This window comes from Barbatula barbatula, assembly GCF_947034865.1.
Source record: "Barbatula barbatula genome assembly, chromosome: 3".
Lineage (NCBI taxonomy): Eukaryota > Metazoa > Chordata > Actinopteri > Cypriniformes > Nemacheilidae > Barbatula > Barbatula barbatula.
This window is the reverse complement of record NC_136764.1, coordinates 18,863,908-18,891,018: the sequence shown is the minus strand read 5'-3', so window position 1 is coordinate 18,891,018 and position 27,111 is coordinate 18,863,908. Positions and strand designations below refer to the sequence as shown.

The following is a 27,111-nucleotide window of genomic DNA, read 5'->3' as shown; positions in this document are numbered from 1 at the left end:
CCACAGTGAACACCGATTGAATGTAACTGAAAATCTCGGTCCGAACTAACGCTAGACATTAGGATTAAAATACTTCAGCTCAGTGGTTTGCGGAAGAAACGTCGCTCAACCGGAAGCGGAAGTGTGCTTCACTAAACGTTCTGTTAGCTTAACCACGCAACATCTAAAACAAACCGTGTTACATCAATTCCAGAAACCTCGGTGGTGCGACCAATTCAGCCGGCAAGATGTTTAACCGAATGACAAGTTTATGGATGGGTGATGTAAGTATTTCGTTTTTGTTAGCTTTTCTTCGATAATTATGTAAGATAAATATGAGAGAATCGCAGCATGCGGATTTAACGTAAGCTCGAAGTTACGCAAGCAGCAGGACCGAAAGTTCTTTTTCGAATAACGTTACTCACAAAACTAGGTGCTAAGCAGGAATAAAAGAGAACGAACTTTACACAACGTTCATAAGAAAAGAAGTAGATTTAGTTTGAGATTACGCTAACTTAATTGTTTTGTGTCCGTGTTTCTCGAGTTTTTAGTAGGCCTCTGGAATTTGCATGGAAGTCGTTATGTGTGAAACTGAACCAATTGCTTTCTTACCGTGTTAACTCACAAAATATCATTTTCATTGAATGTGATTTTTCAAATCAATTTAATAGCGAGTGTTAAGCATGGGTGCTCTTTGAACGTAATGTGACGCAGAACTCTTTTAAACTTTGCTGTTCTCTTCCCCTTTGAGTCAAAAGCTGCCATGTGTTTTATGTTTATAACGATGGGAAATGTGTGGTTTCACCGAAAGATACACAGGTTATTAATGCTCATATTTGTTTTGCAGTTGGATCCATACATGGATGAAAATTTCATCAAGCAAGCTTTCAGCACTATGGGGGAGACTGCCTACAATGTCAAAATTATTACACACAGACTTACTGGGTAAAATTATGTTTTATTTCTCTTCATTTTAGGGCTGCAGAGGCTTTCTGGTGTGTTTATGAATTAATACGCATACTGTAGTTTTAACAATGTTGATGTATTATCTATAATGTTTAGAAATGCTATCTAAAACTGCTCGGCTATGGTGTTTGTGTTAAGATCATAAAATTGTTTCCTCAGAGGGTCTGCGGGATACTGTTTTGTGGAGCTGGCAGATGAGGCCAGTGTTGACCGCTCTGTGCAGAGGCTTAATGGGAAGCTGGTTCCAGGATCAAATCCGGTGAGATGCTACACTTGCAACCATCCAATTGTGTAGTTTTGTCATCTACATTTGACTTCAAATATTAATATATAGATTTTTATAGAAATAAAACCAGCATGGCCACCACCTTTGCGGACATTGTTATTTATTACTCATTATACATTACTAGTGATGGGCAAGTTGCGGTGCTCAATTTCTTCCCTAAGGGAGGTGGTTGAGCCTGTTTAAAAAATGACTTTGTTTGAAGCTGGTGAATAAACTCTGTTAGGAACTAGCTGACGAATGGGATAAAGCCAGTACTGGTTGCTGGAGGTATGTGAAAATAATAATGCATTTTTAATCTATTAATATGACACTTGTAGGCGAATTAAGCCCTTACTACAGGCAAATTGTTGTATTATTTGCTTAATTGTTATTTCTTTTCAGCCCAGGAAATTCAAGCTGAACTTTGCAACGTATGGGAAGAGGCCAGAGCCTGGGTATGTTTGATCTTGTGTTAGGCGACCCAGCAGCTGTTTTGTTCATTTGTTCATCAAAAGCAATATCATCTAATTGTGGCGTTTCTTTCACCTTTTCTTCAGCCCAGAATTCTCTGTTTTTGTTGGAGATCTTACATCGGAAGTGGATGACTTCCAGCTTCATCAGTTCTTTTTGAAAAAATTCCCTTCATGCAAAGGAGGCAAAGTTGTCACTGACCCCTATGGGAACTCCAAGTATGCAAGCTCTTCACTGTCAGATTCATGCAGCCATAACTCTTCTTGGCTTTCTTTAACAGTTTGACCTTCAATACAGAAGTGGTAATAAATCGGAAGGTTTACAAACACTTGGCCTTTTATTGACACCATTTATTTGAAGTTTATTTTCAGTCAGTACTCTTTGCCCTCCTCTCCTAAAAAGGGCCAGACAATACATGGACGTGATTGCCATTGTTACAAATCTGCTAAAACTATTGTTTTCCCCATATAGGGTAAGCAAGAGCAACTCACAATTGAAGTGATGCTACTTCATTTTAAAAGTAAAAGAGAAGTTTCAGTTTTACCATCAAATTAATTGAAATATGCATATACTGTCTGATGAGGTGTGTGAAGAGTAAGAGAGCAGATGCTGATATATCTAGTTCTTTGAAATATCTAGGGGGTACGGCTTCGTGAAGTTTAGTGACGAGAACGAACAGAAGAAAGCCCTTGAGGAGTTCCAGAATGCATCAGGCCTGGGAGGAAAACCCATCAGAATAAGCATCGCTGTCAACAAAGGGTATGCTTGAGTTTTTGTACTTTGTTAGTTTAACTGTTGGATTGAAACCTCCTTAATATTATCCTTTAGGGCTGTTCGATAAATCGATTTTATCGATTAACTCGAATTTGACGTTTAGGGCGATTTTTTTTTTTAATGAAAATCGGTTTTCTCTTTAACTTCTACGACCGACGCTCTCGAGTGCTCACACCAAACGCGAGTTGCGCAAATAAAACGCGCTATTCGCGAGTAGTTGGACGCTTGAACATTTTGATTTTACTCGCTTCATTCACGCGTGTAATTCGCGCCATTTGCGCGTGTAATTCGCGCCATTCGTGAGTGAAATTCGCATCATGGGAGGGGCTTCTGGCAAGCGGCTCACGTCTAATTGCGACATGGATTTTGTTGTGAGGGTAGCGGCACACCCAGACACTGATCCACTGCAGTGGTGGAAGCGTCACGAACCAAACTTCCCAAGGCTCAGTAATCTGGCCAAAAAACACTTGTCTGTCCCTGCTACAAGTGCCCCATCAGATAGGCTTTTCAGTGTGGGAGAGGGCATTGTTACATGTAACCGGGCATGCCTCAAGCCAGAGGTAGTAGACAGGCTTGTCTTCCTGGCTAAAAATGTGTAAATGAAGAATGTTGAAACTAAAGTAATGGATGTAGATGTTTCATTTTGTTTACAATTTCAGGGATTCAGGAAAACTGTTTAAAGTTTTGTTTGCACTTTATGAATACCACGGCTGTATGTATTTTTGTACAATCTAATTTAGTCATTTTTTGCCACATTTATTTGACCAAAAAGGGACACAATTAAATTATTTTTTCATATTTTAAGTTATTTTGAAGGTGCATTGTGTCACTGTAAGTTTGAGGTTATTAGAAAACTTATAAGCTACATTTTCACCTGCCATCTCGTTTATAAGCATGTTTTAAGGCTTGTTTCCTGTTACACTTATGCCCCAATGGGAAATTTAGATTAAACTGCATAAAGGAAAATCAGAACACAATTAAGAGTACATTTGTTTTGAGCAATTTCTTTGTCAGTTGTAGTTTGTTTTTAAATAGAAAAAATAAATCGATTAAAATCGAAAATCGGGTTTGTTGTGAAAAAATCTGAGATTTTTTTTTTAAGCCATATCGCCCAGCCCTATTATCCTTATTATTTCATCTTTATTCATTTTATTGTTAAAGTTTTATGTGAACAGTAAAGTCTAGTTTAACCATAAAATCCCCAATTTTTTTTACAGCAACAAAACAAACAGTTACCACAACCAGAATCAAACTTACAACAGCAACTACCAACAGCAATACTATCAACAACCCTACAACAATTACTATCCACAGTGGGGCTATGATCAGTACAACAGTTACAACTACGGCTACAACCCTTATGCTACCCCCCCTCCAGTCCCACAAGGGATGATGGGGCCGCCCCCGCCCGTGGGGATTCCCCCCATTCCCTCTGACATGCAAGGATCCACAGAGGTATATTGTGTTGGAATTTTTTTTTCATTTCTCATTCCAAACCATTTCTCTTCTGTAACTTTTGACTTATTTCTTTGCTTTAGCAGTCCCAAGACGCCACTGAGGAAGTTGAGGAGGACCCTGCCGAAGGTTATTTTAGTTTACATTGCATCTCTTTAGCCAATAGAAGATAGTTAACCTGAAGTACCAATAGAGCTGCACAATTAATCATTAAAATATTGCGATATCGATTCAAACACCCACACAATCTCATTAATGAAAATCAAACAATTATATTATCAACTAATATTAAATCCTAGAGCCTTTATTAAAACGTTTCATTAAGTTGTCCAACATATCTATATACAAACTATAGGTTTACCATGAAATACGTTATCATTTTGAAGCTAAGTTCTAAATATTACTGTACCTAAATAAACCTTTTAAAAAAAATTTTTGTCAGAAACTCTGATAATGATGTATTACTTTGTCGTGATTCAGAATCAGTGTTGGGTAAGTTACTCTGAAAAAGTAATTAATTACTACTTACTAATTACATATTCAATAGTGTAAATAGATTACTGTACAAATTACGCTCTCCAAAAAGTATTTAGTTACTGATTTCTAATTACTTTCTATATCCTACATCCACTTTGATTAGTTAAGTGAATCAAGGGTAGACATGAAACGACTCTTAATTCATCCAAATAAATCATATACAGCTACATAAAGTTCTCTCATTACCTGACTTAAGTATTACAAATGTGAGAGATACATTAATGTGTACGTTTTAAAGTTAGACTTTGAAATTGAATGTCAATTCCACTATTGTATACATTACACAGTATTTAGTTCGATTAAATCTGAAGTAACTGTAATTAAATTACAGAGAAAATAACAGCAACCCCTTACTTTACTTTTTTAAGGTAAAAGTAATTAAATTACAGTAACTAAGTACTTAGTAACAAGTTACACCCAACACTGTTCAGAATCGCAAAAGAATCGCAAGATTCTCAATTTATCCAGAATCGTGCAGCTAACTAACAAAAATCGTGACTAGGATCAGCTCACAAAGATGGATGAACAATATATACATTCCCATATTTTGACAATTGTTGTTGTTCTCCCTCAGATCCAAACCCACAGGTGGATGTGGAGGTGTTGAACAGGCAGTACATGGAGCGAAGCGAAGAGCTCTATGATTCACTCATGGATTGCCACTGGCAGCCGCTGGACAGTGTCACATCTGAAATTCCTGTGATGAATGGCTACTGACTGTCAGAAACGAGTATTGTTCTATAGGATTGTTCTACAAAAACATGCCTTTTTTATAGCGCTCTGAGCAAGTTCTCTCTCCCTTGTTCGCCTTTTATTTGAAACTTCAACCCAGCAGGCAAAATGTTTCTTTTCATGCGTGTCCATCGTCTTTGTTTTTCATAGTGAGGTAGTTGAGATTTTTTTGTACAGAATGTTTTTATTTTATTCGGGATGGCAACTATTGACCATTGCCATTTTAAACTGGAAGCATTGCCTTTTGCCTTATTAAACGTTTTCCTTGCTGTGAATGCTCATGTAAGCATGCTTTGTGGGTATTTATTTTATGTGGTCCAAATAAGGATCTTTTCTTGATAAAAAGCCACTGATGGTTTATGCATTTTGAAGCATTGGTCAAAAGGTGGGGTTAATTTTTTTTGGCATATTAAATTAGACACTCACATAAAATTGAAGAACACACTTTTGCCAATTCTTGCTTGTACAGGAGTACACAACATGGAGACCCTCAGAAATGAACATTTAATGTTAAATTGCATAATGTGGGTGCAAGTTTCTTATTTAAGCCTACACTTTGCTGAAATATTTTTCTAAGAAAACAAATTGAGATTGTCGAGGATTAACCTAATAAATTGATGTGAAGTCTCATCTGTCTCCTTGTGTAATTGTTTTTATTAGTTCAGATTTGAAACTGGTAACTTGAGTCCCACAGCCTTCTCTAGTGGCTCACTTTAGCTTTCATTTCACCATTTATCTCGTATGTCTCTTCCTGTTTGCTCTGTGTAGACAAAAGACCCATCCCTGGCCTTCCAGGGCAGTACCAGCCTGGCCCAAGCCGATACCAACCCTGGTATAACACTCTCCAGCTCAAACAACCCAAAGCACCTCCCAGAAGCTGAGTAGGAAACTGCGGGAAGTAAGCCAGCAGGCAGAGGAGCAGGAACACCCAGAGACTCAGCAGCAGGATGCAGAACAGGAAGAGGATGCGCAGCGGGGCTCCACAGGGTCCACCCAGGCTCAGGTAGGGCCCAAACACAGCAGTCTCCTCAGCTAGAAGAAGGCAGCACAAACACAGCAGGAGGGCATCTTCAGACACTTCATAACCCCGCCACAACATACCAGAGCGGACACAGGCCTCCTTTGTTTCTCCTTCACGTAAAAGCAGTAAAGGTTGATCTCCGTTATTTCCTGATGACATCTCGAGAGCAGAGCGGAGGGGCTCGTAGCAGCTCCCAGTGGCGTTCTCTAACAGACAAAGCATTTTGCGGAAGCCCAGCCACAGTCCACCTGCCACGGCTAGCCGAGAAAGGTGGCGTAGTGAAAGTGTGAGTGAACGTTGCACAGAGAAAGAGAGGACGAAGACAAAAGAGCCAACAAAAATGCAAGTCCAGCCCCAGCATGAGCGTAAGAAAACCCTAAAATGAACGATGAAAGGCATTATTATGGAAAGTGCATAGTGGGTATATATGTTATACTGCTTGATTAAAGCTTTGTTTAATTAATTACATTTAATTAATAATAATCCTATCAGTTTATTGCTGTGCCACTTACCTGTAAAGAAAATGATTCCTCTTTCCAAAGACACTATATTGGGAGACCCATAGACTCAGGAGGGGCCCAAACAAAAGCAATGCTGACAGCAACAAATGAAAATGGCGTCGTACCGATGCATTGCCAAGTAGTCCAGCTGCCAGGTCAGTAATGACCACAAGGAGAGCGTTCAGAAACATTTGCCAGTGTGATAACGGTCACAACACAAATGTAATATGAGTTATAAGAGTCCAATCTCTGTCAGAATCCCACAGACTTGGGACACCTAAAGTGTATCTGGGTTGTAGAAGTACTTCTAGTATAGTGGTCAGACACACACACGTTGAAACTTTTCTGATGAAGATTGTGCAAAGTTGCCTTTGACATTTCAAATAATCATGCAGCCAATGTCATACATATGCTTCTGTACTAACAGATGTTTATTTTTGTATTTAGTCCAAGTATGAAGAGTTCAACCTGCCTAGGTTTCTCATCTTACTTTCTGTGTCCTCTATCCTTCTGGAGATTTCCACGCCCTATCTGTCTTCTCGTCTCTCTCTGTCAAGGAATCTGGGAGCGCTTCCTCTCTTTATGTGCTTACAACCAACAACTTCCGTTTACTCCGTGCATCCAAGAGAAATAGAATCCTGTTCATTCCTGATTTTCATGTTCTTTTTGTTCACATGTCTCTTTCATTCCTCTAGCAACACAGCTGCGCTGGTTCCCTAGCACCTTCCACATGGCCCACTCACTCCACCCCCTCAGAACAGAAAAAGCCGAGTTGTCACCTTCTGTAAGCTCATGTTTGGCAGTGTCATATTGCATTTGGAAAGTTGTCCTGCCTTGTAATTGTATCATTGTTATTGATAATGCGTTGATGTTAGTGTATTAAATGCTTAAAAAATAACTTATTATAACATTCAACAGATGACATGGACGAACGTTTAAACATGTGCTAAAATCTCTCTCGCACTAGATGAACATACAGTAGTGCGCTTTAAATGTCAGTGGCTCACTGCTGTACAAATGACACTACATGCTATGTACAGTTGCTGGAGCTCCTTTTCAATTCAGCCATATTTAGCCCTAACCTTTGTACTCTTATCTTCATCCCTCTCTGTCGCTCTCTCCATTATTAGTATCAGCTGTTGGTGGTGCCTGTCTCTGTCAATCACAGAGACACTTTATAGCCTCCACTTTTACGCCATCTTGCCTGCCTGTAAAACACCCACCATTCTTTCTCAGTCTTTTGTCTTTTAATTGTATTATTTTTAGACCTGTAGTTTCTTTGGTGTTTTATGAGCTATGAACTGGGTACACACTAGTTGTAGAATGTCCACTTAAAGTGATAGTTCACCCAAAAATGAAAATTCCGTCATAATTTCCCCACCCTTTTGTCATTTCAAACCTTTATGACTCCCAATGCAATGAATGGGGTCCAGTTAACAACATTTTACTAAATATCTTCTTTTGTCTTCTACGGAAGAAAGTGTCATACACGTTTGAAAAGACAAATGGGCGAGTAAACGATGACAGCATTTTTGGGTGAACTGTCCCTTTAAATAAATGTATTTTTACTGTTATGAACCATTATGATTGATTGATCCAAAAGAAAATTAAATGTCTTCAGTAGCTCATAAGGCAAGTACACAATACGATACCGTAACAAAACAAAATGTTTGAAGCAGCAATTCAAAATATAAGGCGCATACATACATACAGTTAACACTGTTCCAGCACCCTCAACAAAATACACTTAAACCGTATTAAATGCCATAAACAATATAAACATGCGTGGTATAAAAATACATTTTAATGATGCAGTGATGACAAAAATTGTGAAATCTTCAAAGTGATCAAATGTCGCCTATTCATGTAGTAGGCGGTTGCCATCTGTGACATGCTAAAATGTTAAGAATGAATTGGTCATAGGTTAGACTAAAATGGCATTGGCTCTTGATTTAAATACAAATTTAAGTCATTTATAGAAAGACAACCAGTTTTCTGCAATATTATTTCAGCTTGTGCTCATTGGCACAACTGCTAACTGCTATTATAAAATTAAAGACCACGTCTACCAATGGGCCATTCAGTCATGGTCTCTTTGTCCAATAACGCCCCCTGGTTTTTAAGCTGTGGTTGCAATGAAACCAGGGAAAATTAGTTAAAGTGGTGGTGTCAAACAAAAACTTAAAAACAATGAGATAACAATGCTTTAAAGGGCTTCTTACTGTTAAACATCTTACTGATTTCACCAGAAAATGGACATGTGTTCACCATAAAGAAGCTATTTAATAATAGGCAGCATTAAATGTAATTGGTCATGAACCTGCATTACTCATACGTTTAACGGAACATTTAATGGTTTGGTTTTGGCTAGAAAATATATGTTAAACACGTTTTAGAAAGTTAAAAAATGATAAATCATATCATTGTTGTGAAGATAACACATTTTCAAAACATATTATTTCTCATTTTTAAATATAACAAATTACATGTCTAAGGAAAATGTCTCTGATAACAGTGTTACTTGTAATACTGCATTTTAAACGTGATACATTTCAAAGGGTGCACTCTTATAGAATGAGCAGAATGTCTGGTCTCTCAGCTGCCCACGTGTCTTTGAATAACCTCAGCAGCTCTTGCAGTCCCATATAGTATATAAAACTCATCACACATACCAAACCTTGCAAAATGCAAGTACAGCTATCTTTTACATAATCTTTGTATCAGATTAAATCTTTGAGCTTTTACAGTAAAAAATACATACTTCTAATGATAAAACTTTATTAATATATTCGTTACTTTGCTTGTGTGTAAAAGTTATTAACAAAAATGATATGGGTTTACATGCTTTTTCAGGAGTGCAAAGTATTCTAGCTGACCCATAAATAAAAGGATCATGGTTACAGCTTTTGTGTGCCCTATACTTGGTAATCATATATTTGATTTATCGTCTGCATGTCTCTCCATGTAAAGTTGCAATGTAATAGAGTAATATATAGAAATGTAAGTAAATGGAATGTTAATTGGCATATGATTACAGTATAGTTTTCACTGTTGATAGCTGCTTATGTCTTCGACCTCAGGGCTTAAATCATTAACAGGGGAATTGAAGATCATTTTGCTTCATGACTAGATTTAACCTTTTAATATGTTCTTATAATACCCAGATAAAATTTGCTGTCGGTTCTTTTGACTGAACAGTGCAGACATCCCTGGCACTTATCACTAATCTTATGCTAAAGCTCTGATTTACATCCAGGGCAGCTGCATGGCTGGGTGTGCTCCTCTTTGTCTCCATCCAACAGAGATGATGCAGACGCAGTGACTCGTCACGCCCAGCACCATGCTATCAGTCACGTAGCACTTATTGCATTATTTACCATTAAAAAGAGGGGAACAAATACAAATATGTATTTTCATTTTTGAAATCCTGACCTCAGTTTCCACTTTTCATTTAAATAACTGCAAGGACCTATATTAGGAATTCAATAGTCACTGTGCTAATAAGGGACACTCGCACTATTCAAATGGCACGTTTGTGCTCTTAGACATCCTGTTTATTCAACGAGAGTTGCCATTGTTATGACAACCTGTTATCCTGTTAGTTTTTGTTTGGAAATAAACATAAGGAATGTTTGACAGCTATGTATTGGTAGGCTATTGTGTCATGCATGGTGAGTAACTGAGACCTCTCAGGAATGCAGAATGCTCGTGGCTAATAGACACTACATGTATGTTACCTCTAGCACCTAGTTATCCACTGAATGATGCTGTCAGAATCTCAACAACTACTGTACTGTTGAAAGTTAAGTGAATGGATAGCATATCGCCATCCCTTTATTACATCTCAGATGCAGCTTTCATTTGTTCATATACGTTAGATATGTTCAAATAAACAAACGCACACCAGCAGTAAAATCATAAGTGGTAGCCTATCTGTTAACATCAATAAACAACTTTACCATTTAGGAACTTTAAAAGGATAGTTCACCCTGAAATGAAAATGTCCACATTTTGTTCAAAACCTGTATATGACTCTTTCTATGGAACACAAAAGAAGATCTTTTGAAAACCGTCTCAGTGATTTTGTGTCCAGTCAATGGGAGTCAATGTTATTTGATGACCAGCATTCTTTAAAATATCTTATTTTGGTCTCAGAAGAAATCACACAGGTTTAGAGTGACATGATGTTGGGTAAATCAGAGAACTAGAATTTTTGTGTGAACTATCCGTTTAAATATATATTGCTCATTGTAAGCTAATGCTAGCTAATGCATTTAATATTTTGAATAACACCATATTGTATGTGTTACCTTTTTACATACTATATATTTGCAGTTTAGATGTATGTCACCTATTGCTAAAGTTACTGTGTGCAAAATATCTGCCATCGGCCAACCCGCAAATTGTTGTAATGAGTTTAGCCATAGTAAATGTGACAGATCTCTACTCTGCAGTGACAGGAACATTTCAAGGTGTTGAAAGGTCTCTCTGGTGAACACACAGAGTTGGCTGGGAATCCTGCATCTCCTGATAACCTTACCATACCAGATATCTCACCACCCCTGCCTGCCACCACATCGCTGGACACTTCACACTGGGCACTGCTATACAGTTTTTCTATTTCACAATTCACACTGATATCATCATTAAAGGGATAGTTCACATAAAAATTTACATTTTCATTTACTCACCCTCGTGTTATTCCAAACATGGGAGTTCTTCTGCAGAATAAAAACAACACATTGGCTCCCACAGAGTCCCATTGTATGGACACAAAACCACTGAAACATTTCTAAAAATATAGTTTGTGCTTCACTAAAGGAAGTCATACATGTTTTGAGACACATTTCTATTTTATTTTGGGTGATCTGTCACTTTTATACAAGCCAGTGCACAAGCAAGACGTTTTGGATGGCGCATTTGCCATGCCATGTCTAGACTGCAGAATTTCCCTGTCAAAAACAGACCACACATTTGAACTTAACATAAATAATCATCTTACCTTCTGCCTACTTAAAGTATGATATATAAAAACATTGTTTTCCCACTGCTAGAGGATATTAGGGTATAGTTTGTGAGAAGAAAAGACTGTACACTGAGCACTTACAGCAGTCTTACAGCAGTCTCTGGAGTACAGCGGTCAGAGCTGATGCTTGGGACTATGAAGCTGACAGGATGGAGGACAGAAACTAAATAGCTTGGCTTGATTTAACCACAGTATCAGTGCATACTCCCAAACTAGACCCTCATGCCCTTTAAACACTAACAACAGATAAGAAAAAGCATATTCATGAGTGAGTGATAGGTGAAGAATCAGAGGTGGGGAATTTATTTTCCCTTGACTCATAGCAAAAATATTTAAGATCGCTGGCCAACAGCTCGACCTCTCTACACCTTTGGATATCAAAACTCTAAAGATTGGCTTGTTTAGTGTTTGTTGAGTGCTTATACTGGGAGGGGCTCGTAGGTCAACCGTGTCCTTGGCCTTATAGGGTTATGTCAACTGAGGTATATATCCCATCTCTGATATTGTGCTGAATCTCGGCATATTGAGCTGACCCTCGGGATCAGTGTGGGTATTCTCTCTATTTCTGTAAGTTATTCCCAACATTACTCTCATTGTAAATATGTACAGCTATCATTTTGTGTCATTGTTACATATACTAATGTTCAGTATCGTTTTCTTTTTAGGTGCGATCATAAACAACTTGGTAAATTTCCGCATGCTACCTCATGCCAACTACACCCTTATACCTACGTTAAAATTTGCTTAAAATCTAGATCTGCTAATCTCTCTTTTATTATTATTAAACAGTCACTATGGGTGATGCTCAGATGTCTGTGTTTGGGGCTGCAGCCTCATACCTGCGGAAGTCTGATAGGGAGCGTCTGGAAGCACAGACAAAACTATTTGATTTGAAGAAAGAATGTTTTGTGCCGGATCCCGTGGAGGAGTTTGTTAAGGCCTCTATCATCAGCCGAGAGGGTGACAAAGTCACCGTGGAAACACAGGGAGGAAAGGTCAGTAGTAATAAAAAGAATGTCAACTTATGACCATGGAAAATAATTGATGAAGCTTCTGCAAAATGTCTCCTCAGTCACTACATAATTTAGATATCATTCCAGTTACAGTAATGGTTCTAAAACTATTTCATATAACATTGCACAAGTCAACAATCATCTAAAGCAGGAGTTTAGAGCATTTTGTCCAGCATGTTTGTCTACTGAACCTTTCAAAATAATTTATTTAACATACAGTACCTTCTAAGTTGCCTAATGCTCAAATTTAAAGGGATAATAAAAAAGTCTATGCAAGTAAATTGGCACCACTTACCAATATTCTTAAAAATAACTTATTTTGTGTCCTGCAGAATTGTTTTTGTCATTCAGGTTTGAATGGGCTAGTAAATGATAACATCATTTTATTTTTTATCACTCTAAATAAATACAACTTTTTTACAATTAAAACAACTTAACTTATTATTTATCAATATAATGTCAGAACATTTAAATTCTCAAATGAATGGTGTAATTTGACCCATTTATGTTTAGTGCTTCTGGTTGGTAAATCCTCCTTTCCCTTTTTTCTTTTACAGACCATCACTGTCAAAGATAGTGATGTTCTGCAACAGAATCCTCCCAAGTTTGACAAAATTGAAGACATGGCAATGTTGACTTTCCTCCATGAGCCTGCTGTGCTGTTTAATCTCAAAGAGCGTTATGCGGCATGGATGATCTATGTGAGTATAAAAGACTAAACCAATGCTCCCAAACAAAAGCTTCTGTTTTCTTTCACAACTCTACTAACACTTCTGTTCTACAGACTTACTCAGGGCTGTTCTGTGTCACTGTCAACCCCTACAAGTGGCTGCCGGTGTACAATAAGGAGGTGGTCCTTGCCTACAGAGGAAAAAAGAGGAGTGAAGCTCCTCCGCACATTTATACCATCTCTGATAATGCCTACCAGTACATGCTAACAGGTAACAAAAAATAATAACTAGGAAAAAAATTAAATAAATAATATCTACATGACGTAACTAAACCAAAATGATTCTTTATATCAGAAGACAAAATTTATGTTTCTGTCATTCTGAACAGATAGAGAAAACCAGTCAATTCTTATCACGTAAGTAACAACAATACACACCATACACAAAGATCCACAAAGTATTCTCCGCATTAAAGTGTGGCTTTGCACATCAAGGATATGCTTGCACTTCAATTTAGTTTTTATTGAAAAGTTTTCCCCTCTACCTTGCTCTGTCATCCTGTGTCAACTGTTTAATTGGACAAAATGGACATTGTGGTCATATCGACTCTCATTTCTGACCCTAGGGGAGAGTCTGGTGCTGGGAAGACTGTAAACACTAAAAGAGTAATTCAGTACTTTGCCAGCATTGCAGCAAGTGGAGGAAAGAAGGAACAGGACAAGAACAAGGTAGTAGAACAAGGTCCCACTTCAACAAATGTATATGAAAGAATGGTATAAAATACAATGTATTAAAATTGTGTTTTTATGACCTACGTTGTGAATTGATGTCCTTTTCAGGGAACCCTGGAGGATCAAATCATCCAGGCTAACCCTGCCTTGGAGGCATTTGGTAATGCAAAGACCATCAGAAATGACAACTCCTCAAGATTTGTAAGTAAATGTAATTTTTCCAAGCAAAATTCAGAGCATAATCCATTTCATAGAGCCTGGTCTAAGTTGTAAATGGTTTTCTTTAGGGGAAATTTATTAGAATTCACTTTGATACAAGAGGCAAACTGGCATCTGCAGACATTGAAACGTGTATGTCAAATAAAATTTCACGCACATTTTAATTAATTAAATAATTTAGCTAATTAGAAGAGTAAAAATAGAAGTAAATGAAAATCTATATTGTTTTGTTTGTCCAGATCTACTGGAGAAATCCCGTGTGACGTTTCAGTTAAAGGCTGAGAGAGACTATCACATCTTCTATCAAATCCTATCCAACAAAAAGCCGGAGATTCTTGGTTTGCAAATGACATTACCCCCACATTTCATATCGTCGCTGTTGGGCAGAAACCTTTTATGATTTTTATTTATGTATTTATTTTTGTCATGTTTGTCTGTGGGTTTTGCAAATATGTAACCAGTTAAAAGTACTGAAAAGAGCTTGTCAACTTTAACAACATATTGTTTAATTTTCTGTAACGTGGCAGTTTTGGGGACACAATATTTCAGTCCAAGAGCAACAATATACTCTATAATATTAGTTTTATCATAATATACTTTGTGTGTTTAATTTTGTACCTTCTCCCCTGTATTTGTATAAACAGAGATGCTGTTGGTGACAGCGAACCCCTATGACTATTCATTCATCTCTCAGGGAGAAACCACAGTTGTTTCCATTGATGACGCTGAGGAATTAATGGCAACCGATGTGAGTTTCTTGTGATTAAAGCCAGAAAAAAGTCATAATGATCATGCGCCACAAAACATTCATGTCAATCTCAATACCCAAGACTGTAGAAATATTTTCACTTTTTCAGAGTGCCTTTGATATATTGGGGTTTACACAAGAAGAAAAGAATTCTGTGTACAAGCTGACTGGAGCCATTATGCACTTTGGAAACATGAGGTTTAAGCAGAAGCAGCGTGAGGAACAAGCCGAGTCTGATGGAACTGAAGGTAAAACCAGAAGGCTGAATCGGATATCAAAAAGCACCCTGCAACTCTAAACTGCATTTATTGTCGCTCTTTATTTATGAAATCTTCATTTATAGATGCTGACAAAGCAGCATATCTGATGGGTCTAAACTCGGCAGACCTCATTAAAGGTCTATGTCATCCAAGGGTGAAAGTGGGAAATGAGTGGGTGACCAAAGGACAAAGTGTCCAGCAGGTAAATACCCTTAATATGAATTAAATCTGACACCAACAAAACAAAACTAAAATATGTACGTGCCATTTATTTTTAGGTATACTATTCGGTTGGGGCCTTATCAAAGGCAGTTTATGAAAAGATGTTCCTCTGGATGGTGGTGAGAATCAACCAATCTCTGGAGACAAAGCAGCCACGTCAATATTTCATTGGTGTGCTGGATATTGCCGGCTTTGAGATCTTTGATGTGAGCGCTTAACACTTCACACATTTAATATTGTGCATCTCAAATCCTGTAAATGCTAATAAAACAATGCCATTACAAATATGCACATTTATTATTACAGTTAAACACGTTTGAGCAACTCTGCATCAACTTTACCAATGAGAAACTGCAACAGTTTTTCAACCATCACATGTTTGTGCTGGAACAAGAGGAGTACAAGAAAGAAGGAATTGAATGGGAGTTCATTGACTTCGGCATGGATCTGCAAGCCTGCATTGATCTCATTGAGAAAGTGAGTCGATGGTAATCGCTGAAATAAGATATTTAATGACATCATTGTGTACAAATGCAAAGTTGTTTACATATTCCTGCTTCCTTCAGCCCATGGGCATAATGTCCATCCTTGAAGAAGAGTGCATGTTTCCCAAAGCCAGTGATGTTTCCTTTAAAGCAAAGCTTTACGACAACCATCTTGGAAAATCAAAAAACTTCCAGAAACCCAGGATTGTGAAGGGAAAGCCAGAGGCTCACTTTGCCCTGGTTCATTATGCTGGCACAGTGGACTACAACATTTACAACTGGCTGGTGAAGAATAAGGACCCCCTGAATGAAACTGTGGTTGGATTGTATCAGAAATCTTCGATGAAGTTGATTTCTCATTTGTTTGCAACATATGCAAGTGCAGATTCAGGTGGGCTTGTAATGTCTTCTCACGAATTGACTAGAAGCAATATTAAAACAATTACGTTCTCTGATTGGTTTATGCAATGCAAATTCATTTAAAGTATACATTTTAGTCAATGCTTTCTCTGGGAACCAAACCCATTACACTGCCTTTGCTAGTGCACTATTGTCAGTAAAACAAGGCAGCTATAACAAACTGTCTGTAGAGCAAATCATATTGTATCAACGAGAATTTGGGATGTTTTAAGCTTCGTTTTTATTAAATCAAAATAACAAATGCTCAACTATACCTGACTTTTGAATAATGAACTTCTTGTATGTTTTCCAGCCACGTCTGAAGGTGCAAGTGGAAAAAAAGAAAAGAAGAAAAAAGGATCATCATTCCAGACAGTGTCTGCTCTTCACAGGGTATGTGGAAGCCCCTTAACACCTAAACGCTAGAAACTTTCTTTAAACATACTCTATCCAAGCCTCCAAGTGTAACATGTTGTTTCCTCACAGGAGAATCTCAATAAACTCATGACCAACCTAAGATCAACTCACCCACACTTTGTGCGCTGCATCATCCCCAATGAGACAAAGACTCCCGGGGTGATGGAGAATCCTCTAGTCATGCACCAGCTACGCTGTAACGGTGTACTGGAAGGTATTAGGATTTGCAGGAAGGGTTTCCCCAACAGAATCCTGTATGGTGATTTCAAACAGAGGTACATAGGGAACATGTTACCATATTTGCAACATTCAATGATTAAATTTTTCTCAAAATGTAGTGATTTGATTCTGCAGATATCGCATCTTGAACCCTGCTGCTATACCCGAGGGACAGTTTATAGACAGCAAGAAAGGAGCAGAGAAACTACTGAGTTCTCTTGACATTGACCACCAGCAGTACAGGTTTGGTCATACCAAGGTAGGTTTAGTCAGACAATATGACAATATGAAAAATGCCGTACAGGGTTAAACATGATGAGATGATGTCCTCATCAGGTATTTTTTAAGGCTGGTCTACTAGGCCAGCTGGAAGAGATGAGGGATGAGCGTCTATCAAAAATAATCACTGGAATTCAAGCTAGGTCTCGTGGTCTTCTCTCAAGAATTGAGTATCAGAAGATGGTAGAACGCAGGTTAAGATGACCATATACAGACATTTACTTAAACAAGAAGTTTGTTTAGTTACATTGTATTTTAATACTGTGTTGTATTTTTCTTCTCTTTTATCCAGGGATGCCTTGCTTGTGATTCAGTGGAATGTGCGTGCATTCATGAGTGTCAAGAATTGGCCCTGGATGAAACTCTTCTTTAAAATCAAGCCGTTGCTGAGATCTGCTGAATCAGAGAAGGAAATGGCCAACATGAAAGAAGAGTTCTTGAAGCTTAAAGAAGCTTTTGCAAAATCAGAGGCTCGTAGAAAAGAACTTGAAGAGAAAATGGTGACTCTTCTACAAGAAAAGAATGACCTTCAACTTCAAGTGCAGGCGGTAGGACGGTTACAAAGAAATGTTAAGAATAAGTACTTATAAGTGTGTTTCTATGTCAGTTATAAATGCTTTTTTTTCAATCTGAACAGGAACAAGATAATCTATGTGATTCTGAGGAGAGGTGTGAAGGTCTGATCAAAAATAAGATCCAGATGGAAGCTAAAGTTAAGGAGTTCACTGAACGCCTTGAGGATGAGGAAGAGATGAATGCAGAGCTGACAGCAAAGAAGAGAAAGCTGGAGGACGAGTGCTCTGAGCTGAAGAAAGACATTGATGATCTTGAGCTTACACTGGCTAAAGTGGAGAAAGAGAAGCATGCTACTGAAAACAAGGTTTGATGCAAACTACTTTGAAAAGGTTGTGTTCATCTCTCATTAAATGTTTGCTTAACATTAGCTTTAAACACACACAGGTGAAGAACCTGACAGAAGAAATGGCAGCTTTGGATGATATCATTGCCAAGCTGACAAAAGAAAAGAAAGCTTTGCAGGAAGCTCACCAGCAGACACTGGATGACCTGCAAAGTGAGGAAGACAAAGTCAACACCCTCACCAAAGCTAAAGTAAAGCTAGAGCAGCAAGTGGATGATGTAAGTCAAACTGGGCGACAGGTCTATATCTGTGATGTTAAATAAAATAAATACATAGATACATAAAAAATCCTCCTAAAATGCGATCTTCCAAATTCTGACACATTTCCAAGTAAAACGGAATAATAAATGTTAAAAAAATAGGGTGTGGCTAGTTTTTTCCACTGTGAATTGATTGGATATAGAAAAGCAGGTTAAAATTTTTAAAATGGAACTTGTAGCTGATTAACGGTTAGAGGGGTGTGGTTAAATTATGACATCAGAGTGCGATCGCTACTATTGGCCGGAGGTAGATTTTCAGATTTTGTGAAGACACGTGAATTAAAAAAAGAATGACCCCCCACGTACAAACAATTAATAACAATCCAATATACCATGATTCTTTAGGAAATATCGCATACAAATTTTGTCATTCTTAATTTCATTGGGAACAGTTCTGACAAAAAACAACAACTTTCATTTACTCTTAGTTGGAGGGATCTCTAGAGCAAGAAAAGAAGATCCGGATGGATCTAGAAAGAGCCAAGAGGAAACTTGAGGGTGATTTAAAACTAACACAGGAGAGCGTAATGGACTTGGAGAATGACAGGCAGCAGCTGGAAGAGCGACTTAAGAAGTGAGTGAAAAAACGAAATAAATGATATACAGAAAATGCTTTGACTTTATTATTTCTAATGAAAGTCCATAATTCTTCTTTTTTAGAAAAGACTTTGAAGTCAGTCAGCTCAACAGTAAAATCGATGATGAACAGAACATAATTATGCAGCTTCAGAAGAAACTAAAGGAGCTGCAGGTAATTCAAATGACCAAATAATGATCCGATGAGTAGCATGGAAAATAGTCATCTTATGCTTTGTGCTAGGCTCGTGTTGAAGAACTGGAGGAAGAACTTGAGGCAGAAAGAGCTGCCAGAGCTAAGGTGGAGAAACAGAGAGCAGATCTAGCCCGAGAGCTGGAGGAGATCAGTGAGAGACTGGAGGAGGCTGGAGGCGCTACGTCTGCTCAGATTGAGATGAATAAGAAACGCGAGGCAGAGTTTCAGAAACTTCGCAGAGACCTTGAAGAGGCCACTCTGCAGCATGAGGCCACGGCCTCCACACTGAGAAAAAAACAAGCTGACAGTGTGGCTGAACTAGGAGAACAAATAGATAATTTACAGAGAGTCAAACAAAAACTGGAAAAGGAGAAGAGTGAACTGAAGTTGGAACTGGATGACGTGGCCTCCAGCATGGAGCATATTGTCAAGTCCAAGGTGATGCTGGGATAAGTATCTTTATGTAAAGTTTTGAGATTGATTGCTTTACTAATCCAATATTTACTCCAACAGACTAATTTGGAGAAACTCAACAGAACTCTAGAAGATCAACTGAATGAAGTTCGTAACAAGAGTGAGGAAAACCAAAGGTCCCTCAATGACTTCACCACCCAGAGGGCCAAGCTTCAGGCTGAAAATGGTAATCAATAACATTGACTTCTAAGGTGCACTCTTAAAGAGTAACTATAACAATATCCTTAAAATTACATTTCATGCAGTGTGTAATGTTGCTGTGTGTGAATGTAAGCAGTCTGCCAAGTTATAAAGCTGAAAGTAAATGAACAAGTCGACACTGAATCACGTGAACAAGTGGTCTGTAATTTCAGTTCCGTGTCATATTTGTGTAACTTAGTGTAATGCCCGCCTATGTTTCATTTGGAACATTTCAGTTCCGTGTCATATTTGTGTAACTTAGTGTAATGCCCGCCTATGTTTCATTTGGAACACAATGAAGCTGTACATGGTAGAACAATCACAGCAGACTAGACCATCTGACCAATCAGATAAGAGTAGGCCTACAGAAAGGAGGGGATTAGACAGATGAATCGCTGAACAAATCATTTGACACTCAGTGGGGAAGTAATAATAACTACCTGTTATTAGAAAATGAAAGGGTTTTTACACTTTGTATACACGTAAACCTGTTGTTGGACACTCCATAAACCAAAGTAGGACCTTAAAAATCACAGAATATTTACTCTTTAAAAATAAAGGTTCTTCAAAAGGTTCTTCAATGCCATAGAAGAACCTTTTTCTGTTTAAATGGTTCAATAAAGAACCTTTATCATCCGTGGAACCTTTCTGTTTCACAAAAGTTTCTTTGCTGTGAAAAAAGGTTATTCAGATTATAAAAATTAAGGTAAGAAAGAGATTGTTCTTTATAGAAACTTCGACTAAATAAGTCTTTGTGGAACCAAAAATGGTTAAAAAGAACCCTATAAGCACCTTTATTTAAGACGACAAAGTTGTTTTCCTTTGCTAGATGAGTTTGCGAGACAGCTAGAAGAAAAGGAATCATTAATCTCTCAACTCACAAGGGGTAAGAATTCTTTTTGTCAACAACTTGAGGACCTGAAAAGGCAGCTGGATGAGGAAATTAAGGTAACCTACAACTTCTCCTGTATTTTTACTTCATCTCCAACTTCATGTAATTCATGATCTTAAGTTACAAAAGAATACAAAAATCTTTTTCAAAGGCAAAGAATGCCCTCGCCCATGCGGTTCAGTCTTCCCGTCATGACACAGATCTGCTCAGAGAGCAGTATGAGGAGGAGCAGGAGGCCAAAGCTGAGCTACAGCGGTCCATGTCCAAAGCGAATTCTGAGGTGGCTCAGTGGAGAACCAAGTATGAAACTGATGCCATCCAGAGGACCGAAGAACTGGAAGAAGCCAAGTAAGACATGAGACCTTTTTTAATTCATTTTTAGAATAATTGAGCTGTGTAGAATCCACATATATTTTTAAAAGTATTGTTTTAATGTTTTGGAAAAATTATTTCCATGCAGGAAGAAACTAGCTCAGCGTTTGCAGGAGGCTGAGGAGGCCGTTGAGGCTGTAAATGCTAAATGTTCTTCCCTTGAAAAGACTAAACACAGACTCCAGAATGAGATTGAAGATTTAATGGTGGACGTTGAGAGATCAAACACAGCTGCAGCATCATTAGACAAGAAGCAAAGAAACTTTGATAAGGTATCTATACCAGCAGCTAAGATACTGTATCATATACTGTATAGGGTGACGTCAGTCAGACATCAAAGTATTGTAATTGTGCATGATCCCAATAAAAGAAAAATTTGTTGTTTTCATAATGCAATGTGAGAAAATGTTGTTTTCAGGTCTTGTCTGAGTGGAAGCAGAAGTATGAGGAGTCTCAGTGTGAACTGGAGAGCTCACAAAAGGAGGCCAGATCTCTGAGCACAGAACTGTTCAAGCTGAAGAACTCGTATGAGGAATCGTTGGATCATCTTGAGACCCTTAAGCGAGAAAACAAAATTCTGCAAGGTTTGCATTGTCATTGCTACTGCAGGGCTCGACATAAAGGACTGCCTGATGGCCTGGGGTAGGCATGGGAGATCCCCGGGGGCCAGTTGAGAGAGCTGTTATTTGCCGGATCGGGCAAGTGCTGTATCGTCATAGAAAATTATAATTTGTACGTTATTAAGCCTATTTTAATATTCCCCAGAAGATGCAAAAGAGAACTGGATTCGGTTCTTACGTGCTGTTTGAGATACACGTGTGACCGGAATACCGCATCAGACAACGTGCAAAATACTGAATTAATTTCTCTTTCATGTCTTCAAACTCTTAATAATAACAAAATTATACCAAAATGCCAATATAACCAAGTATCCTTGTAAAAAGTAATGTCTTACAGGAACAAAATGCATGTGGAAACAAATCGTGTGTGTTTCATTATATTAGATCTATGCATGTCACGGAACAGGTAGTGAAGAACCCAAGCGCAGGCAGCAATACGGGGTAACAGATTTTAATAAATAATAAAGTAAACAAAAACCCACGAGGGGGTAAAATACAGGGGACAACAAAGACAGTGACAACTGGACGAGAAACTCACGGCGGGTAACCAACAGGACGCTAACGCTGGGACACAGCGTAGGGACAAATCCACAGAGCATACAGTTACCACAAAGTATGACAACAAACGAGCACAGGACAGAGAATACAAGGGATTTAAATAGGGAGACGAACAAAGGATATAACGATGGGCAGGTGTGGGTAATGAGACACAGGAGGAAAGCTATACTAGAAACGAGAGGGGCGGGGCCAAATGACGAGACAGGAGAGAACGCATATTATGTCCTGATTGACAATAATATGTTTCTCTCCACATAAAACACGTGGGTCCGTCATGATTCTGCCTCTAGACCAGAAAACCAAGACAAGAGAAGGCAGAATCATGACAATGCACCTCTTTAAGGGCAGCAGCATAATAAACGTCTCAATTTTGTTCATCAAACAACAAAGAACGAAGACAAAACACTCACTGCTCTTCACCGGTTAAATTATAACTTTTGCAAAGCTAAAACAATATTGTATTTAATAAAGTGACGACTATAAAGTATTTAAATTATTTACCTGATTTCTACTATTATTAGAGCAACAAAAACACATAAAACACCTGAGGTGCAATGCTTATTTGTATGTTTGCTTTGTTTACTTGATTTTATTTGTTTACATTCCGATTAGTTGTCTTCAACAATATTTGAAACTTTGGGTAACAGTTGTTATGGTCTCATACCCATATCTATTAAGATTACATAGGTAGAAATAAATTGTGGTGGGGCCAGTGAAAATTTTGGCAGGGCCAGTAAAAACTGGAATCACTTGCCCGACCGGACCAGTAGAAAAAATCTTTAGCGTTGAGCCCTGTACTGTATTTTGTACATACTTTAACAAATTAAAGTCTCCATGGCTATGCGAATGGTCTTGCTATATTTTCCATTAGAGGAAATCTCTGATCTGACTGAACAACTTGGTGAGAGTGGAAAGACGATCCATGAATTGGAAAAGGTCCGTAAGCAGCTAGAACAAGAAAAGGCTGAGATACAATCTGCTCTGGAAGAGGCTGAGGTAGGCCAACTTCTTGGAGCTTCATCACAGAAAATGCTTTGATGAAACGTGTAAGCTTATTTTGTGTAAAACAGGGATCTTTGGAGCATGAGGAGGGCAAAATACTCAGGACCCAGTTGGAATTTAACCAGATAAAGGCTGACATTGAGCGCAAGCTGACTGAGAAAGATGAGGAAATGGAGCAGTTAAAGAAAAACATGCAAAGGACCATAGACACCTTGCAAGGCGCACTGGAGTCTGAAACTCGGAGCAGGAATGAGGCCCTCAGGATAAAAAAGAAAATGGAAGGTGATCTGAATGAAATGGAGATTCAGCTCAGCCAGGCCAACAGACAGGCATCCGAAGCTCAGAAACAACTAAAGTCTATCCAGGCCCATATGAAGGTAAACAAATAAAAAATGTGATCATCTTATAGCACACAGTCTGTGCATTAACAACCTTAATATGATATTTTGTAGGATTCCCAGCTTCAGCTGGATGACTCTCTTCGAGCCAATGATGATCTGAAGGAGAACACTGCTATTGTTGAGAGACGTAATACATTACTCCAGGCAGAGCTGGAGGAACTCAGAGCCATTCTGGAACAAACGGAACGAGGACGCAAACTTGCTGAGCAAGAGCTGCTGGATGTCACCGAGAGAGTTCAGCTGCTACATTCTCAAGTAAAGCATAAAAACAGTTTTTTTTTGTTTCATTAAGTGAGACACTTGTTCTTGAGACTTGCAATGATGGTTAAAATATTTAAATAATACTGCTAAAACTAAAATACAATTCTGGACACTGATAGAGTGAAATAAAACAATATAATAAAAAACTACTTTATTAACTATAATAACCCTGTCCAGAATACCAGCCTCCTGAACCAGAAGAAGAAGTTGGAGACTGACACGTCCCAGCTTCAGGGTGAGGTGGAAGAGGCCGTGCAAGAATGCAGGAATGCTGAAGAAAAAGCCAAAAAGGCCATCACCGATGCTGCCATGATGGCTGAAGAGTTGAAGAAAGAGCAAGATACAAGCGCTCACCTGGAACGTATGAAGAAAAACATGGAGCAGACTATTAAAGACCTGCAACACCGTCTGGATGAAGCAGAACAGATTGCCATGAAAGGAGGCAAGAAACAAGTCCAGAAACTAGAAGCGAGGGTAAGTTTAGAAGGGAATTATATTCATCTGCCAATGCCTGGATTTCTTAAAATGGCTGATGTAAACTAAATGACTTTTAGGTAAAAGAACTGGAATGTGAAATTGAGACTGAACAAAAGAGAAGCAGCGAATCTGTGAAGGGAATCCGTAAATACGAACGGCGCATTAAGGAACTTACATATCAGGTGGGGTTAGACTATGACGATTATATGGCCAAGTAAGCAAACCTGGAAATGAATAAATCATTTTATATTGTTGTATGAGCTACAGACTGATGAGGACCGTAAAAATATCGCCCGTCTTCAAGATTTGGTTGACAAGCTGCAACTGAAAGTCAAAGCTTACAAAAGAGCTGCAGAAGAGGCTGTAAGTGATCATTTAAGGGACCATATAGTCAAATGCATGGTTTTGCTTAAAGGTTACTGATGTTGCGTTATGTTTGGCCCTTGTTATAGGAAGAACAAGCTAACAATCATCTTAGCAAATTCCGTAAGCTGCAGCATGAACTAGATGAGGCCGACGAAAGGGCTGATATTGCTGAATCACAAGTGAATAAGCTACGTGCCAAAACTCGTGATGTGGGGCCAAAGGTACAGTAAGCGGACTACAGCAAAGAGCAGGTAGTTCTAATAAAAATAAATGTTTAATGCAAACCTAATCTATTTCCCTGTAAAAATGTTCTTACAGAAAGGGTTCGATGAAGAGTAAAGTTTGGGATGTTTTCCGGAATCACCTGTTCTCTATATTCAGTACATATTCACTTTACACAGTTGTGTTCTCTAACATCCATGAAATAAAATCACCTTGCATCTACTGTATTGTTCTGTGAGTTGTTTTTTGTTGTTATTTGAGTCAATCGATGGTAGACTCTATGCTGCTAAACTAAATGTTTCTCTGAAAATTTAATTTGAAATCAATATAACTTTTCATAACTTTAAATGAAGGCGAAAAATGACAGAGTTTAAGTGTATCAAAAGACCCACACGACCCCTTAACATACATGTACATGAGCTTCTAAAGCTATTTTGAGGTAAATATTTGAAGTATACTAAACATAACCCGTGACAATTGGAAACCAACTTGTTTGTGACAAACAATTCATCACCCCAGGGTTTAAGCGTGTTTATTTAATCTTCATGGATATACATTTCTGGAATTCTTAAAAAAAGTAGGAAGATGCAATGCAACAATTTTAGGAATAGATTTTCAATTTTAAGGCAAACAATGTAGTTAACATTGCACCTGCTATGTTATAAAGCACAGGAGATGCAGGGGGATTTAGGGGATAGAGGCAGAATTGTGATGTCTAAAATGGCGAGAGATAAAACAAAGCCTTTCGGCTCTTGAAATAGATTGGTAGGAAAGGGGAAAGACTCGTGGTCAATGAACTACTCTAAAGCACTCATCAAGTATATTCACAGACAGCTGCATTATTCCCTGTGCCAAACTTTCTCCATGCTTAGTTTATTTTCATGTGGACATATCCTAAAATGAACAGACAAATCGTGAAGAATTGTATCCAAGAGCATAATAAAAAGGAAGAAAACAAGAAATGCTGTAAACATTTAAACCAATGAAAGAAACGGAGTCCATTACAACATAATAATTCACAGGGAATACGTGTGCTACCGTAATACACAGAAAGAGATTTATACATGTAGCTCAAGTGGTCCTTACTGACAAATGTTGCCCCCATAACTCACCTCAAAGCAGGTGTCCCGCAGGCTTTAGTCTTTCTCTCTGTATCATAAACCACAGGAAGGGTGAGAAGCTAGACCCTTACAAAAACGGGTTGGCCTGGATGATTTGTTAAAGTTAAAAAACAAACATTTCATTAGACTTTTTACTTTTCTTTTGATAACCTGTTTTAAGTAAATTATGAATTCACTTAATTTATATCTTCAAATGTCATTATAAAAAATCCCTCTCATCAGATTCAAGACTCTGAGGGTAACTAAACACTATTTTAAAAGAGGAAAGAGCAGCTGATATCACGCCCTAACTTCCTGTTTCAGTGGAGATTACGTCAACACACTGAACAACGCTGTGCATTTCAAATTCTGTCCATACAGCTAGAGGAGACATAAATGAAGTCTATTAGAAGATAAGTGAAAGTTACACATGAATGGATGGTAATTGTACGGTATATGAAAGTCACATTTAAGCGCTGCTCTGACTTTGGCAAACTAGAGAGCTCATCGTTATCTTTACTGACTCCTTAGCACTAGCCCGGCATCTCTCACTTCCTTTTGCACTTTGACGCCAGTCATCGTTTAAAAGATGTGGCTGGGTGTCAGAATAGAAACGGTCTTATCACTTGTCATAAGCACTTAACTCTTAGTTTATCTGTTGACCTTTCCTGTGTGCTAACAGTCAAGGACCCGACCGCAGCGTTACACATGTCAGCTGTATTAAATCCTAATAAATCTTACTTTAATAAGAATGTTACATTTACATTTAGTCATTTAGCAGACGCTTTTATCCAAAGCCACTTCCAGAGAGTACAAATATTCTAAATAATCTTTATGGTTTTACAA

At 38.2% G+C, this 27,111-nt stretch overlaps 3 protein-coding genes across 3 annotated transcripts; 2 read left to right on the top strand and 1 right to left on the bottom strand.

The window, feature by feature from the left end:
• Positions 1-91: 91 nt before the first annotated feature.
• trnau1apb (tRNA selenocysteine 1 associated protein 1b) lies at positions 92-5,809 on the top strand. The gene is made up of 9 exons (XM_079453790.1): positions 92-263; positions 827-924; positions 1,105-1,204; positions 1,613-1,665; positions 1,768-1,899; positions 2,321-2,440; positions 3,673-3,910; positions 3,994-4,039; positions 5,022-5,809. The coding sequence occupies exons 1-9, from the start codon at positions 228-230 to the stop codon at positions 5,162-5,164; spliced, it is 966 nt and encodes a 321-aa protein (XP_079309916.1). The 5' UTR covers positions 92-227; the 3' UTR covers positions 5,165-5,809.
• A 70-nt stretch (positions 5,810-5,879) lies between these two features.
• fitm1l (fat storage inducing transmembrane protein 1, like) lies at positions 5,880-6,891 on the bottom strand (the record flags this gene model as incomplete). Its single annotated transcript, XM_079451953.1, has 2 exons — positions 5,880-6,576; positions 6,713-6,891. The coding sequence occupies 2 exons, from the start codon at positions 6,889-6,891 to the stop codon at positions 5,880-5,882; spliced, it is 876 nt and encodes a 291-aa protein (XP_079308079.1).
• Positions 6,892-12,520: 5,629 nt separating this feature from the next.
• Positions 12,521-25,389, top strand: myh7l (myosin heavy chain 7-like; the record flags this gene model as incomplete). Its single annotated transcript, XM_079452646.1, has 37 exons — positions 12,521-12,721; positions 13,297-13,440; positions 13,524-13,680; positions 13,799-13,826; positions 14,036-14,138; positions 14,250-14,342; positions 14,429-14,492; positions 14,600-14,698; positions 15,005-15,108; positions 15,218-15,356; positions 15,452-15,570; positions 15,647-15,796; positions 15,897-16,067; positions 16,157-16,466; positions 16,788-16,867; positions 16,961-17,166; positions 17,246-17,369; positions 17,447-17,583; positions 17,682-17,937; positions 18,027-18,269; positions 18,350-18,526; positions 18,997-19,142; positions 19,229-19,319; positions 19,389-19,778; positions 19,854-19,980; positions 20,824-20,942; positions 21,038-21,234; positions 21,347-21,530; positions 21,677-21,842; positions 23,308-23,432; positions 23,507-23,815; positions 23,891-24,094; positions 24,278-24,574; positions 24,655-24,759; positions 24,845-24,940; positions 25,030-25,164; positions 25,262-25,389. The coding sequence occupies 37 exons, from the start codon at positions 12,521-12,523 to the stop codon at positions 25,280-25,282; spliced, it is 5,817 nt and encodes a 1,938-aa protein (XP_079308772.1). The 3' UTR covers positions 25,283-25,389.
• Between the last annotated feature and the right edge of the window lie 1,722 nt (positions 25,390-27,111).